Here is an 18,106-nt window from a genome sequence, read left to right as displayed (position 1 = left end):
CATTATATTATATATAATATCTTTATTTTATTCATTAGTTTATAGATTAACTATCTTTAATTTTAAATATGAAAGGTGGAAGAAGATATATATTTTAGCAACAGGCAAAGTTCATCCAGTCTTAGAAGAAACCAAAACTTCACTTTTAAACTCAACTATATTAAACAAATAAATTAGCCAAACAGAAAAACCTTCAAAAATTATTGATAAATTTATAGGAAAATTAATGTGTCTAGTCTCAAATTATATTTTGCAATTCCAAATATTCAAACTTTGTTTTAAGACATGTACTAATAAACATCATACAAAATATTTACAACTTTAAAACTGAACCTTTACATTTATTTAACACAGATCATTGTAACACATATATAGTTACTACTGATTGTTTCTATGACTTAGGGACTTAAACTGGGTACCATTTCTACACTGTTTACTTTTTCCAGCAGTCTTTATGTAATTAAAGTAATACTAATGCTAATTTTAGCATTAATGAGAGTAACGCTAAAATTAAAAGGCACGTTGTGGCAAAATATCCCAAGCCACTTTTTCTGTGTGTACATAAAGCCTTTCCTACTTTCTAAAAATTTGTTTTATTTTGAACTCAAACTTAAAGAAAAGTTGCAAGTACAATTCAAAAACCTTTTTAAAACCTGAGGCCGGGCACGGTGGCTCCCAGCACTTTGGGAGGCTGGGGCGGGTGGATCACCTGAGGTCAGGAGTTCGAGACCAGCCAGGCCAACATGGTGAAACCTGGTCTCTACTAAAAACACAAAAATTAGCCAGGCATGATGGCGGGTGCCTGTAATCCCAGCTACTTAGGAGGCTGAGCAGGGAGAATCGCTTGAACCCGGAAGGCAGAGGTTGCGGTGAGCCAAGACTGTGCCACTGCACTCCAGCCTGGGCCACAGAATGAGACTCCACCTCAAACAAACAAACAAACAAAAACAAAAACCTTTTAAAAATCTGGAAGCACCTCAGAGTAAGTTGCTAGCACCATGCTGTTACTCCTGAACATTTTAGCATATAATTTCTACAACATAAGGGTGGCTTCCTAGATAACAAGACAATCACCAAAATCAGGAAATCAGGGCTGATATATTACTAACATTTAATCCTCAGACCCCATTCAGGTTTTGCCATTTGTCCCAATACCATCCAGTTCAGAATCGTGTGCTATATTTAGCCACCATGTTTCTTTACTCTCCTTTGATTTGGAAATATTCCAGTCTTTCCTTGTTTTTTATGACCTTGATACTTTTGAAGATTACAGGGCAGTTATTTTGTATGGGAATGTCCTTCAATTTGGGTTTCTCTGGTGTTTCTTTGTGATCAAATTCAGGTCACACATCTTTGGTAAGAATATCACAGATGCTGTGTTCTCGCTGCATCCTATCAGGTAACACGTGATTTTTATTTCATTACTGCTGATGTTAACTTAATCACGGGCTTAAGGTATTATCTGCCAAATTTTACCATGATTCTTGTTTCTCTTTTGTAGACAATGAATATTTTGGAGGGACATAATTCAGAAGTATGTAAATATCCTGTTCTTCATCAAACTTTCAATGTATTCATTTACTTATTCCCTCATGGTTTCCTATTTTATAGACATTATTGTGTTTTTTGAACATGTCCTCATCATTCTTTGAGCCCTTTCTTACTTTCTGGCCGAACAAGAAGTTCCAGATTTATCTTGTTCTTTTCCTACTCCAGCCTTGGAATCTGCCATTTCTCCAAAAAGCCCTGGTTTCTTTTAGTCCTAACCCTCCTATGTAGACACCTTCCTCATCCTACTTGCACTCTTGACATCCCATGCCAGTCATTCCTCCACAGGGGTGCACTTCTCACTCTGCTTGGGCTCTGAAACCCCATACTGGTAGTCTTCCCCATCCCACACCTTCTGAACCTGGTCAGGTTCCAACACTCTGCTCTGTGCCACTGAGTTTGGCGTAGATTCCTACCTTGCTTGGGCTCACCTAATGGCTTTAGGAATTAACTGCTTCAAAAAAAGGAGAGGGAACAAAAAAGGGAAAGAGATATATACATACATACATACACATGCACACACACACATATATATATATTCAATTTTAAAATCAAACTTGGAATGATTTATACTTGTCATTTCTCAGTCTTGTTTAATTCTCAGATTAAATTTCTGTACAGAAGAGTCCCACAAACACCTTTCTTCTCTTTATTTTCATGTTTATTGTTCAATCTGTAAAAACTGTATCATGGTTGTCCTGACCATTGCTTGTTATTGCAGGGACTGCAAACTAAAAAGTTTACATGGCAGGTAAGGTGGAATGCAATTCAACCTTACTGCTTAAAGATCTGATTTTTCAAGAGAAGCAATATATTGGAATTTTTATTTAAAATCTATTTTTAAATGCTGGCAAACTTGTGAGAAATTTCTTAAAACAATGTGTAGACTGTAAAAAACATGCTGACAGGGCTGAATCTGCCTTGGAAATTAAAACTTTACAATCTACTTTTTAAAAGCCACTTCTTGAGACTGTCAGATTTTTTTTTTTTTTCCTATAAAAATCATGTTCAGAGTTCTGCTCTCCTTGTTAGTCTTTAGGATGATGTTCCCATTCCTTTATTATATAGATATTCCATAGACTCCTATTGTTTTTTGTTTTTATTCATCCTCAAATAACAGACCTGCTACTTATCGTAAGACAGGGTAGAAGGCCACTCTCAGTCTGTCAAAACACTATGGGACCATTTTGAGTAATGCAGTTTAGCATCTCTGGCCCCCATCCATCAAATGCTTGTAGAGCCCCTTCAGTTACTCTGACAACAACCGTACATTTCCAAACACCTGGTAGGGAAGTAGCAACACCTCTAATGTGAGCCAATTCATGAGTGCAAAGGCTTAAGAGTTTTCCCACTAGCTTTCTCAGGTTGATGGGCAAGTTGGGTACAGGAGATACAGATCTATTCCTAAAGTCATTATCATCTTGAATATATTTCCTTCCTTCATCTTTACTTTCATTTTTATGAAAATATGGCCATCAGTGTTATGGCTACCTAAAATATGGAACTGACCATGTTACTCCTTTGTGTCAAACCCTTCTTTGAATGCTTCCCACCAAAGATTTCCAAGACAGACCATTATGTAGGAGACAGGAAAAACAGCAAAAGCAAAAACTTGAGCACATGATAAAGTACAGCAAAGTGTATATGATTCCACCTTTTTAAAAGTATATATCCTTAGAGTGGTATAGACAGTTTCGAAGAATACACAAGAAATCCATCCTGGAAAGACTGGGGGTCCGGGGGGAAAGGCCTACTTTTGAATGTATTAGTTTGTCAATTAAAGAAAGAATAATCAAACTTTTCAAAAGAAAAAAAGTAGAAAAAAATGTTTGTTTTGCAAAATTCATACTTCTGTGACTTTTTCACAGGCTCTATCCCCATAAAATATTTCTGTACTCTCTACTTCTACTAATTCTTAAGAACTTAGCTTGGCCAGGCATGGTGGCTCACGTCTGTAATCCTAGCACTGTGGGAAGCTGGGGCGGGTGGATCACCTGAGGTCAGGTGTTCAAGACCAGCCTGGCCAACATGGTGAAACCCCATCTGTACTAAAATACAAAAATTAGCCAAGCCTGATGGCAGGTGCCTGTAATCCCAGCTACTTGGGAGGCTGAGACAGGAGAACCGCTTGAAGCTGGGAGATGGTGGTTGCAGTGAGCTGAGATTACGCCACTGCACTCCAGCCTAGGTGGCTGAGTGAGACTCCATTTCAAAAATAAATAAAAAAAGAACTTAGTTCTGGCGTTACCGCCTTAAAGGCTTTTCCTAATAGGTTCTCCTAGTTCTGTGAAAACAGCATACAGACTGAAGATACGTTTCTCTGGCCTGTGTTCTCTATCCCAAACTGACCTGTGAGCTCCCTGGACTTATATCCTATTACCTCAGTACCTAGCCAACAAACACAATACCTGTTGAACTAGTTATTACAAGTAAGTCAGTATTTAAATACTGACCTTGAAACATATCTAACAGCTCATTTATTATTTCTAGATTGCCTACACATACAAATAATGTGACAAGGACATTACAACAGAGATAGGACAGTAAAACTGGTTTGGATATATTTAATGATAGTCTTTTTAGTACCTACACACTTTGGTTTTTTTTTTTGTTTTGTTTTGTTTTGTTTTCTTTTAAAAGACAGGATCTTGCTCTGTCGCCCAGGCTGGAATGCAATGGTGCAATCATGGCTCACTGCAGCCTTGCCCCCTGGGCTGTGGTGAACCTCCTGAGTAGCTGGGACTACAAGGTACATGCTGCCACACCCTGCGAATTCATTTATTTATTTATTTGCGTACACAGGGTCTTGCTAGGTTGTCCAGGTTGGTCTTCAACTGCTGTTCTCCAGCAATTCTCCCTCCTCAACCTCCCAAAGTGCTAAGATTAAAGGTATAAGCTACCGTACCTGGCCTATAGATTTAAATAAAGCACCATAGAAGTATACACTATGGCAGTAAGAGAGGCAGACTGGAGACAGAAAGCCCAGATTTAATAGAGGTTAAAACTGTAGAAAACAAAGGTAAAAAGAACCTAGTCCCAGTTCATATCAACAGATATATAATAAAGTATGGCACTCAAGCCCTTGAGAACTTCCAGTTCCTTCTAGCACAGTATTCCTGGCTTTCTTCTAAATTTTTTCAGGTAACTATGTATCACAAGCCCAATGCTCGAGATGTTTTAGTGGCAATGATAGTAGCTTTTGTGAATTTAGCGTGTGGTGAAATGGAACATGGCAACAGACAGAAGATAGCAAGAAAAACTAAACAAAACAACAGTGTATCTGAAAACATGAGTAAGTACGGCCACCTTTGATAGTTTTTTTTTAAAAGAGAATGAGTTAAATGCTAAATTGCATGCTATCTCCTTTAAACATACTATAAAATCAGGGAAAGGAATACTAACTAGGCTAGTAAATATAAAATATGCATTTCTCTCAAAAGAAAAGATCACAAATTGCCCACCTGTTAGTCTGAATGAAAGGGGAGCTGTCATTCATTCAATGAACATTTACTGAGTGTAAACTGACTGCCAGGGTCTTATATCTCAGAGACAAGGGTGTTAAGCAAAACTTTAGGGACAAAGAGAAGACATCCAACCATTTTTCAAAAACTCAAGAAGTTTTTCAACTCAGAAAATAATTCTACATAAGAAACAGAGAGATGATGTTTAATACAGGCACTTAAACATAGCCAATAATAAAGTAAAAAGTCAAAATTAAAGTCTAATTTATTATGTCTTAATTACAATAGTATTTAATATGATAATCTAAATATAAACAAAAAGAAAAAAACCTGTATGGTAACAAAACGATAAAGCAAGTATCATCTAAAAAAAGTGCACGAGCGAGGACAGGGAACACATGCACTCAAGTCTCTTCAGACATAAGATAATCTACTGTTCTTAAAGACCTCTAGAAAGTCAACCATATACTCCTTTCAATAAATACTCCAGTGATGAACAATGCTCACTCTCAGCAAATGCATTCTTGAGTTTCCATGGGTCACAAGACCATGTGGGGCCCACAGTTCCTTGTCATGATACTGATTATGTCATCCCTATAGGGGCAGTCTGGACTTTGACCATATACTCCTCCTATCCTTCAAACTCCCACCACCACCACTAGCAGCAGCAGCAACGGCAATCTGCCAAGCAGAAAGCAACTTGCTACTAAACTTTTGGTTACTTCAAGCTCAGCCAGGGCAAGTAAGATAAAATCTCACTAACAGGAACCCGAAAACATTCCAGTTTCAAAGTTAATATGCACAATTTTTACTCTTTTCCATATAAATTATTACATTTGAGAAATCCGCTTCACTCATCTAGCAGATGTATACTGTGTCCTCACTATATGCTAAAAACCCTCCAATAATATTATATCTTTGTTGTTAAAGTTTCATAAGTGCTATGCTATCTATGTGGCCTGTTCCACAAAGCAATGAAAACCACCCTCTATTTTCAACATATCAGGATGACAAAATGGAAAATTTCTGTTACAAATCTTTTTAAAAAGGAGTCATCATATCGCAGAGACTGAAAAAAAGGCAGACAAACTATTAGCATGCACCCTCAACCACTGACTCAGTGGGTCTGGAATGGAACCTGAGAATTTGCATTTCTATGAAGTTCCCAGGGGATGCTGATGCTACTTCTCAGGCCTACACTTTGAGATCATCACTCTCAATCAGGAGTTGGCAAGTATTTCCCATAAAAGCCCAGATAAACATTTTAGGTTTGGTGGGGTCATACAGTCACTATCGCAGCCACTCAAAGTGCCAAAGCAGCCACAGACAATGTGTAAACAAATGGGTGTGGCCATTTTACAATAAAATGTTGTTTAACAATACAGAAATTTGAATTTCATATGATTTTTAAAAGACTGTTATTTTGATAATTTAAAATTTTTTTTTCAATCATTTAAAAACGTAAAAACTGTTCTTAGCTTCTGAGCCACACAGAAATTGGCATGGGCTAGATTTGGCCCATGGGCCATAGTTTGCCAACCCCATTCTAGATGAGTGGTTCTTAATTCATCAGAATTAACTGGAGAGTTTTGTAAGACCCAGATACTTAAACCCAAGAGATTCTGATTTAATTAGTCCAAACCCCAGGGTGATTCTGGTATACAACCAGGATTGAGAACTACCGCTATTAATCAATATTTCCCCAAATGACATCTAAGGATATTTACGACTTAAGTCTTTTCACGATAAAAGGTTCTAGGGTTAGGTAAGTTTGGAAAATGAAGTTTAAAATATTTATTTATTGCAGGACTTCTTATAATCTTTTCACTAATCTCCAAGAAAGGTCTATAGTATGGAGCAGTGTTTTCCAGATTCATTTGACCATTGAAGCCTTAGAACATCTAATGGGACTAGTGTTCTGTTAAGCATTTGGGAAACAGTGCTCTAAATCTTTCATTCATAAAGAATACCAGACACTTAATACTTAGATGCATAAAATTATAGCAAAATATGACAGTGGAAATTAATTTTAAAATGAGACGGTGTTTGACTCTTGAAAAACTAGCAATAAAAAAATACAAACTCCTGATAAATCCATACAAATTAAAAAGAAAAATGCCACAAAATTATCAGGCAATGATTTTTAAAAGGAGGGGAAACACAACAACAAATTTGAAAAAAAAAGTCAAGGTAAGAGGTGGTTTTCTACAATGTCAAACCTAACATGAAAGATACAGAAAATCAGAACACATTAACTACAGAAGAAACTGGAAATGAATTACCACTGCCCTCAATCCCTAATTAAAGAAAAGGAGATGCCGAAACAAGGTCTCAACAGATTCACTGATGAATGCTCTTAAACGTTTCAAGAATTAGATGACTCTTTGATAAGTCCAAAGGATGTTTATCATTTTCTCCTGTCCAGACACACATCAGGCACTCAGCAAATACAGTAAATATATTTGGAAAAATCAAAACATAGTTGTCAACACAAAAAAGAAAGTATCGCTTCCATGGTACCAGTAGCAGCAGTCAATAACCCATGCACTGAAGTTCTAAATTGTTAAAGTTCTTCTTTTTTTTTTTTTTTTGAGACAGAGTCTCACGCTGTCGCCCAGACAGTGGCGCGATCTCAGCTCACTGCAAGCTCCGCCTCCCGGGTTCACGCCATTCTCCTGCCTCACCCTCCTGAGTAGCTGGGACTACAGGCGCCCGCCACCGCGCCCGGCTAATTTTTTGTATTTTTAGTAGAGACAGGGTTTCATCGTGGTCTCGATCTCCTGACCTTGTGATCCACCCACCTCGGCCTCCCAAAGTGCTGGGATTACAGGTGTGAGCCACCGCGCCCGGCTGTTAAAGTTCTTCTTACTCTACCCTGCATGAGGAGAAAAGCTGCCATAGTGTACCACAGAAAGAAGACAAAAGGCCACCAGACACCACTGGAAAGGAAAGTAGTGAAACTAACCCCTCACTTCTTTCACAGCTTCTTACACCACAGCACCCTGATAATCTGTATTACTAACTGCAAGGGCACTTCACTAACATGATAAACCCTGGTATGCAAGTAAACTATGCACATAAGCAAATGAGACAAGTAACTTGCAAAGAAGTGGATGTTTATTATCTTACTGCTTGATGTGGTTAATGCCCACAAATGCACCAACAGCCTAGCGGTATTCTTCACACATTATGAGCATGCTATTCGGAAGACTGGCATATGACTGTCAACGATGATATAAAATAAAGGTATGTTCTACCCTACACACACTTAAAGTCAATGTCTATAAACGTGAAAGTGTCTGATTAATTAGTTCTAGAGCACAAGAAAAGACTTCATGTTGCCAATTCATTGTGAAACATTTCATTAATCCTCACATCTAAAATACGAGGAGAAAAGGTCTTAAAAATCCTTAGAAGATCATGTCTGTTAGATATTTTTAAAGTGAAAATAAATGAGCACTTGAAATTCTAAATAATGTAATGAGTCAAAATTAGAGCTAACAGAGAAAAGTGAAAAAATACTATGTTTAGATGATATGATTTAGTACCCCAAAAATCCAAAGTATCTAGCACAATATATACTCAGTAGAACGTAATTCTGAGATCCCCTTTCCTTTTCTGCATACACTGTCCTCTATAGTAGACAAGTATACCAAATTTCAACTTTTCTTATTAGATATAATCAGGGGGAAAAAAAAAAAAAGCTGAGTTGAAAATAAAGAAGGGCCAAGAAAGGTAAGTTGCTTGAAGTCATAGAATTGATAAATGCCAGAAAGATTATTTGAATCCTTACGTGATTCTCAAACCTGTGCTCTTTCCACTATACCATTGTACCAGAAGAGAAGTTCAGTTTGACAGGTATTTACTAGAACTTACTATGCAATAAGCACAGGAATTAAAAAAAAAAAGAGAGTAACATGTTTTAAGGAAACCTAAGTTAAGTCAACTGCTCAAGTATTTGGTTTGAAACCTACGAAGATCTCCTAAATCCAATTTCAACAATCCTTCTACTCCATGATTATTACATATCTAAAAACCACATATCCTAAAGTGTCCTAGGAATGGTAAACATCATTTTAAATGCTGGAGGTAACTATAAAATTTTTACTCTAGAATGTTATTAGAAGAGTATCAAAAAAGAGTGACATCCCAAACAACATCTTTTGTGCTTTAAGGCATCCATAGTCCTGAACACACATACACACACACACACACACACACACACACAAAAATAATCTGAGAAAGGGGAATCTGAGTTATAAGTCAATTTCCAAAGCAAACTACTTTCAGTTCATTTATAGCACATTCTCAAATATATCATCTGCAAGCTTCCTATAGATATTTTAATGTAATCACTTTTAAAGCATGAACAGTTAAGTAAGCTGAGACAGTCATTCTTGACAATCTTTTAAGAAAACATCAGGTAATTCCATGTTTGTACAACTTGGAGATAAGTGGGCTTAAAAATAAGCATTCAGTGGATTACTACTGGATGAACGTCCATAATCATTAGTAGATCTACAAAAGGCTGTGGATCTGATCTTACTCTGTTCAACATTTCCTATTACAAACAAGATGAAGACGCAGAGATTATACTGAAAGATCAGGAAAAATCACCAATTAGTCCATGATTTGGGCAAATAAGTTGTCTTGAAAAACAACAACAACAAAAAAACTTTTTAAAGTCCCATAAAAATGCCCTATATGCACCAAAAGAAGTAACCCATCCAGGAGATGAACTAAGGAACACAGTAAAACAGAATGACTCCCATCACCTACCAAGCAATCTATGAATGATACACATTATTCTGATCACTTCAGAAGGAAATAATAACCAGAAATATTCATATAAAGTCATTCTAATATAAATAGTTAAGTTGTTTTCTCATAACTTTGATGACTTCTGACCAAGTAAAATTAAGATGAAACCACTTTAAGTTTTCTTTGTAAATAAAAACTATACTTACCACGATCCATTCAGCAATGTTTTCATAGAGCTCTGGACTAAAAATGGCTTTTTTAAGCCTAGCTAGAGGACCATCAGCATCTACTAATCTGCACCGCATGAAAACATCACAGTAACCTCTAAAATCGTTGCAAGGGGATCCAGGCTGCAGGGTGATGGTTCGACCACTGAAGTGCCTACTCCACTGCACAGACCCTGTACTGGCACAAGTTGATGGGTCCACTGGAAAAGAAATGCCAAATATAAGCTGAAGATCAGATTCAAATATAAGTTGAAGATCAGATTTCCAGTTGGGGAAATATAAAGAGGGAAAAAAAAAATGTCTGAAATCATTACCATAACGTGTTATATAGACCTTCTCTAGTTAGGCTGGGTAATGCCATTAGTAATTCACATTAAATGTTACAATGTCAACAAGCAACCAGCAAAGTCTTGATTTAGTGTCCACAATGACTTAAAGTCTAACAGTGTTTATGTAAATTATTACTGTAAAGCTGGCAATGTTTTGTCTAGTTTATGATTTTTAAAACATCGTAGAGACCATAATGATAGAGATACAATGCTATGTTACATTTATAATCTCCTCAAGAGGACAGATTGAGCTGGAAACTATCTGGCCAAACTACAGGTCAAAGTTTAACACTTAAAATTTAGGAGAAAATAATAGTTTGAGGCAAATTTTATACTCTTGTACTTTTAAAAGCCTTACTTTTCTTCATACAGCATACATGGCATAATTCTTTATCATCTTTGCCATCAGAACTGGCACACGTACACTCCTCTAAGCCATATTTCTCACAGATAGAACCTGCACATTGCTAGAAGAAAAATAAAAGACAATTTATTTAATCCCTATACAGTCAAACCTATTGTTTATAGTAATAGACAGCCAAGTATAAACTTCCAATGTCAAAATATTTAAATGGATATAAAAGTGAAAAACAAACAGAGTTGAGTATCAAAACTGCATTACCTAAATACATTTGAAAAAAACTGAAAAACAGTAAATCCAAGTAAGACTAAATCTTTTAAAGGAATGGCAACTTTAAAAAATGAAATAAAAGCAGAGAAATAGATTAGATGAGAATCGATTTTATGTTGGTTATTATGGCTCTTCTATAAAGCAAGACAAATTAAATTTTCTTCATGTAGAGCAAAGTGATATTCAGCCACAAAAGCTTTAAAGGTTTCAAATTCGGAGAAGATGACCAAGGAGTTCTTTTATTTAGGCTACTGAAATATTGTTTTATAAAACTTAAATATTATAGACAAGTCACATGCCGAGTTGTACAACTATGTTTCTCTAGAGAATATCAACCACATGTACATGGGAAGATGAAAAACAAATTAGTAGTTAATTGAATGCTACATAATATACTCATAGTTTTGTGAGGGAATAGATAGGGATATTACTTAAACAGAGACCAAGATTAATTACTTTAACTATGTAGCTTTAAGCATCAATAATTCTTCTGAGAAACAAGTTTTCTAAAATTAAATTTAAAAACATATAGTTAAATGCTTACCCCATTAATGCACACTTGTGTATGCCTATTACAGTCTGTGAAGTTTGGTTTAGGGTCAGATGCTGGGCAGAGAGCTGTGAAGCCATTACATATTCCTTCCCTTGCACAGTCTGAATCATCCCGACACTTCTCAGATTTTGACTTGAATGCACACTGTGCTGTACAACAAGGACCTTGACTTGGACTAGAAGAAACATTAAGTGATTAAACAAAGTAAATCACTAGTTATTTCCTATATACTATTAGATATTAGATTAGATCCACATTATCAGACACAGTACCAATTTTTAAATCATAAGTCTCATCATTTGAATGATTAAGTATGTTACTGGTATACAACTTCAATAACCTGAAACTGCACACTGCCTCCTGAGTAAACAGTGCACTGGTAGAGCCGTGTGTCCCAAAGAAACAGTGCCTGGGCCTACCGGAAAAGTCACACCCTGCAGGGCACGAGATAAAGCAGCACATTGCTCCTTCAGGTAACAATGCCTTGGCCAAGTTGAGGAGCTGTGCATTCCAGGGCTAAGCCAACACAATAACTCACAACCCAGGGAAATATCAATGGCTGAACTGGGATACTATGCCTACAGGCCGAACAACTCTAGCACCCTGCTTCCCTGGAGCTAGACTAGCCCCCTAGAGTCTGAGCTGCTGAGACATCCTTCTCCCCAGAGCAGTCATCACTGTGCTGCTCCCTGCCTCCTAGGGCCCAAACGACAGCTGTGCTTGATTGAACATTCTGAGGTACTTGCTGTTGCTGCACCTGGTCTCACAGACTCTGGGATACCACCAAGCCCCACCATCCCAGGGTCTAGACTCACCAACACCTCCATCCCCAGTGACCCAACTCGCCACTGAGTCCTATTCGCTCAGGCTCCGAAATTACTGCCATGCACTGGGCTCTGGGCTCAAATCTCCAGAGCATCTCTTCTTTCCTAGACTCAAACCAGGGCTATGCCCTGCCCACAAAGTGTATAATCACAGCTACAGACTGGCCTGCTAGGCCCAAGCTGCTAGGGAGTAACCAGAGTCATAGATCCTGGTGCTATAGGCAACCTACATTCAATCTTGCCACAGACAGTAAACATGCACTGCAAGACACAAGTACCATAATAGGTTTGTGAGATCCTGAGCCTAGAACTCCAGCCCCATAGTTACTATGCGCATCTGCAACTGGAAGCCAGCACCGCAGCAGGTGCTTGTAGGCCATGTCAGACCTGACATCAAGAGGGATCCCCTTGGCTAAGTCTCACCATTATGGGAAAAATGAGAATAGGAGGGCCCCAAAAGTCGTTGCCACTGAGGACATTAACAACCTACACCACCAGCATCCATTACCACAAACTTCTACAGCACAAGTCACTGAGGTGCCTACAGTTATTGATGATGTTGAATACAGCCGAAGAAGCTGCATGGAGACTATACCATTGCACCTACCTGGAAACAGAATCATCACACCCTTCCCTACCAGTACACTAAGATCCAGCTACAGGTGAGAGTGTATCTCCACGAAAGCCACTATAGACAATTTACATGAGATGACTGTTCCACCAGACAGGTACACAGACATCAACACAGGGATTCGAGAAACATGAAAAAACAAATATATATGACACCACCAAAGGAACATAATTAACTCTCTAGCAACAGGTCCCAATGAAAAGGAAATCAATAAATTGCCTAAAAAGGAATTCAAAATGATGATTTGAGGGAAAAGACACAAGAAAATATAGATAAAAAATTCAACGAAATTAGGAAAACAATTAATATGAATGAGAAATTCAAAAAATAGATATTATTAAGTAGAAACAAAACTTCTGCAGCTTAAGAATTCAATGAATAAAATAAAAATACATAATAGAGAACTTCAACAGCAGACTTGATCAAGCAAAAGAAAATCTCTGAACTTCAAGATAGAATGTTTGAAATTACTCATTTAGGGGAAGGAAAAAAAAAGGAAGAAAGCCTGTAAGACTTATGGGACACCACAAAGTGAATAAATTTTCATATTACAAGAGCTGCAGAAGGTTGGGTGCAGTAACTCATGCCTGTAATGCCAGAACTTTGGGAGGCTGAGGTAGCAGGATCACTTTACCCCAGGAGTTAAAGACCAACCTAGGCAATGTAGTGAGATCCCATCTCTGCAATCAATCAATCAATCATTTAAAAGCTACAGAAGGAGAAGAGATTAAAATAGGCACAGAAAACCTATGTTTTGGCTGGGTGTGCTGCCTCATGCTTGTAATCCCAAGACTTTGGGAGGCCAAAGCGGGTGGATCGCTTGAGGTCAGGAGCTTGAAACTCCGTCTCTACTAAAAATACGAGAAAAACTAGCTGGGTAGGGTGGCGCGCACCTGTAATTCCAGCTACTCAGGAGGTTGAGGCACAAGAATCGCTTGAACTTGGAAGGCAGAGGTTGCAGTGAGCTGAAACTGTACCACTGCACTCCAGCCTGAGTAATGAAGTGAGACTGTCTCAAAAAAAAGAAAGAAAAAAGAAAACCTATTTATTAAAATAATAGCTGAAAACGGAGGTCTGCCTTGAGGATTTATAGTCAAACTGTAAAAAGTCAAGGACAAAGAGAATTCTAAAAAAACAGCAAGAGAAAAGTATCAAGTCACATATAAGGGAATATCTATTAGACTAGCAGCAGATTTCTCAGCAGAAATTTCACCAGCATGGAGAGAATGGGATATGTTCAAAGCACTGAAAGAAAAAACAAATTGGCAGCCAAGAATCTATAAGACTTTATTTGTCCCTCGTTTCTGAAGGATAGTTTACAAATTAGCAGCCAAGAGTCTATACCCAGCAAAACTATCCTTCAGAAATGAGGGACAAATAAAGTCTTTCCCACACAAGCAAAAATAGGAAATTAATCACCACTAGACTGACCCTACAAGAAATACTCAAGGGAGTCCTGCACCTGGAAGCAAAAGAAACCAATAATCACCATTATGAAAACACACAGAATTATAATGCTAACAACCTACACCACCACTGCCGCCATTACTGCAAAGCTGTACAGCGCAGGCCACTGTGATACACAAACGAGAAAAAGAAGAGTCAAATGTTACTACTACAGAAAACTACCAAACCACAATGCTGAATGAGAGAAAAAAAGGAAGAATGAATATGCAAAAAAAAAAAAAAAAAAAAAAAAGGAAGGCCTTGCGCAGTGGCTCATGCCTATAATCCCAGCACTTTGGGAGGCTGAGGCGGGCAGATCATGAGGTCAGGAGATCGAGACCATCCTGGCTAACACGGTGAAACCCCATCTCTACTAAAAATACAAAACATTAGCTGGGCGTGGTGGCGGGCACTTGTAGTCCCAGCTACTCGGGAGGCTGAGGCAGGAGAACCTGGGAGGCGGAGCTTGCAGTGAGCCGAGATTGTGCCACTGCACTCGAGCCTGGGCTACAAAGCAAGACTCCATCTCAAAAAAAAAAAAAAAAAATTATCAAAATGACAAGAGGAAGTCCTCACCTATTGATATCAATCATGAATATACACCAATTAAATCCCCCTACTTAAAAGACACAACCTGGCTGAATGGGTCTACTGTAATCTCTTTCCCCCTCTGTAGCTTTTAAATGATTTATGTATTCATTTGTAGAAATGGGTTCTCACTATGTTGCCTACATTGGTCTTGAACTCCTGCTCAAGCAAAACTCCCAGCTCGGCCTCCCAAACACATGACACACCAAACTATAGGCTGCTTACAAGAAAATCATTTTACTTGTAAAGACATATATAGACTAAAAGTAAAGGAATGGAAAAAGATATTTCACTCAAACAGAAATAAAGTAAGCAAGAGTAGCTATACCTGTATCAGATAAATCAGATTTTAAGTCAAAAACTGTGAAAAGAGGGCCAGGTGCGGTGGCTCACGCCTGTAATCCCAGCACTTTGGGAGCCCGAGGCGGGCAGATCACCTGAGGTCAGGAGTTCAAGACCAGCCTGGCCAACATGGCGAGACCCCATCTATATTAAAAATATAAAAATTAGTCGGGCATGGTGATGCATGCCTGTAGTCCCAGCTACTTGGGAGGCTGAGGCAGGAGAATCACTTGAACCCGGGAGGTGTAGGTTGCAGTGAGCTGAGATCATGCCACTGCACTCAAGCCTGGGTGACAGAGCAAGACCCTGTCTCCAAAAAAAACTGTGAAAAGAGACAAAAAAGGTCATTATATAGTGATAAAATGTTCCATTCAGCAAGGGGACATAACAATTCTAAATCTATATGCACCTAACACCAAAGCACCCAGATACATAAAGCAAATACCATTAGATCTAAAGAGAGAGATCAACTCCAATAAAGCAATGATTGGAGACTTCAACAGTCCATTCTCAGCACTGGACAGATGATCTAGACAGAAAATCAAGAAAGAAACACTGGATTGGAACTACACTTTAGACCAAATAGATCTAACAGACATTTACAGAACACTCATCCAACAGCTATGGCAGAATATACATTCTTTTCATTAGCACATGAAACATTCTCCAGGACAGACCACCTATTAGGCTATAAAACCATTATCAACAGATGTTTAAAAACAGAAATCATATCAAGTATCTTTTCTGAACACAACGGAATAAAACTAGAAATCAATCACAAGGGGAACTTTAGAAACTGTACAAACACATAATTAAACAACTTGCTTCTGAACAACCAATGAGTCGCTGAAGAAATTAAAAATGAAGTTTAAAAGCTCTCTGAAACAACTAAAAATAGAAAAACACAACATACCAAATACTATGGGATACAGCTAAAGCAATATTAAGAGGGAAGTTTACAGCAATAAATGTCTACATAGAAAAAGTAGAAAGATAAACAACCTAATAATGCACCTCAAGGAATCAGTAAAGCAAGAACAAACCAAACCACAAATTAGAAGAAAAGAAATAATAAAGATCAGAGCAGAAATAAACAAAATTGAGACTAAAAAAAATCCAAAGAATCAGGCTGGGCGCGGTGGCTCATGCCTATAATCCCAGCACTTTGGGAGGCTGAGGTGGATGGATCACAAAGTCAGGAGATCGAGACCATCCTGGCTAACACAGTGAAACTCTGTCTCTATTAAAAAATACAAAAAAAATTAGCCAGGAGTGGTGGTGGGCACCTGGAGTCCCAGCTACTCAGGAGGCTGAGGCAGGAGAATGGCGTGAATCCGGGAGGCAGAGCTTGCAGTGGGCCAATATTGCGCCACTGCACTCCAGTCTGTGGAACAAAGCGAGACTCCGTCTCAAAAAAAAAAAAAAAATCAACAAAACGAACAGTTGGTTTCTTAGAAAGATAAAATCAACAATCCATTAACCAGACAAGGAAAAAAATCCAAATAAAATCAGAAACAAAAAAGGAGACATTATAACTGATACCACATAAATACAAAGAATCACTAGAGTCCATTACAATAAACTATATGCCAATAAATGGGAAAACCGAATGAAAATTAATAAATTCCTGGACACACACGACCTACCAAGATTGAAATAAGAATAGAAAACCTGGACAGACCAATCACAAGTAACAAGATTGAATCAGTAAAAAAAAAAAAAAAGTCTCCCAACAATACTTCCTGATCACCAGGTAAAATAAAAAAGAAAAAAAAAGAACTAGAACAAGAAAAGAATGTTCACTCTTGCCACTCTTATCAATATAGTAATGGAAGTTCTGAGCCAGAGCAATTAGGCAAGAGAAAAAAATAAAGGATATACAAACTGGAAAGAAGGAAGCCAAACTGTTCCTGTTTGTAGACAGCATAATCTTACATATATAGACAACCCTTAAAGCTCCACTGAAAACTCTTAGAATTGATAAATGAATTCAGAACAGTTGCAGGATACAAAATTAACATTAAAAAATCAGTTGTGTTTCTATATACAAGAAAATAGCAGAAAAAGAAATCAATCTCATTTATAATAGCTGCAAAAAAAGAGCGAGTTTAATAAACAGAAGGAGGTGAGTTTATTAAATTTCTACAAGGAAAACCATAAAACACTAATGAAAGAAATTGAACAAGTCAAAAAAAAAAAAAAAAAAAAACCACATTTCATGTTCATGGACTGGAAGAATTAATACTGTGAAAATGGCCATACTACCAAAAGCAATCTACAGATTCAATGTAACCCCTATCCAAATACCAATGACATTCTTCACAGATAAAGAGAAAACAATCCCAAAAGTCATATGAAACCACAGAAGACTCCAATAGCCAAAAGAACGAAGCTGGAGGCATCACACCACCTAATTTCAAAATATACTACAAAGCTATAGCAACTAAAACAGCATGATACTGACATAAAAACAGACACATCAACCAATGAAACAGAACAGAGAACTCAGAAAAAAATCTATATATTTACAGTCAATTGATTTTTGACAAAGGTGATTTTTGAACATTCAGTGGGGAAAGGACAGTCTCTTCAATAAGTGGTGATGGGAAAACTATATATATATATATATATATATGCAGAAAAATGATATTAGACCCCTATGTCTCACCACATACCAAAACCAAATCAAAATGTGATGTAAATTTAAGGCCCGAAACTATGAAACTACTAAAAGAAAACACTGGGGAAGCACATAAGGACGTTGA

The 18,106-nt window shown here is 37.6% G+C and overlaps 1 protein-coding gene across 1 annotated transcript in view; it reads right to left on the bottom strand.

The window, feature by feature from the left end:
* The window catches only part of LOC105489609 (ADAM metallopeptidase domain 10), a 154,266-nt gene that overhangs the window by 3,352 nt on the left and 132,808 nt on the right, over positions 1-18,106 (bottom strand). The window contains exons 12-14 of the mRNA XM_011754544.2: positions 11,502-11,685; positions 10,685-10,793; positions 9,977-10,197 (exon numbers count right to left, since the gene is read on the bottom strand). Of these exons, the coding sequence (XP_011752846.2) occupies positions 9,977-10,197; positions 10,685-10,793; positions 11,502-11,685 (514 nt within the window). The remainder of the gene's footprint in view (positions 1-9,976; positions 10,198-10,684; positions 10,794-11,501; positions 11,686-18,106) is intronic.

This window comes from Macaca nemestrina, chromosome 7, assembly GCF_043159975.1.
Source record: "Macaca nemestrina isolate mMacNem1 chromosome 7, mMacNem.hap1, whole genome shotgun sequence".
NCBI classification, from domain to species: domain Eukaryota; kingdom Metazoa; phylum Chordata; class Mammalia; order Primates; family Cercopithecidae; genus Macaca; species Macaca nemestrina.
The sequence above is the reverse complement of the archived record's forward strand: the minus strand, read 5'-3'. Positions and strand labels throughout refer to the sequence as shown.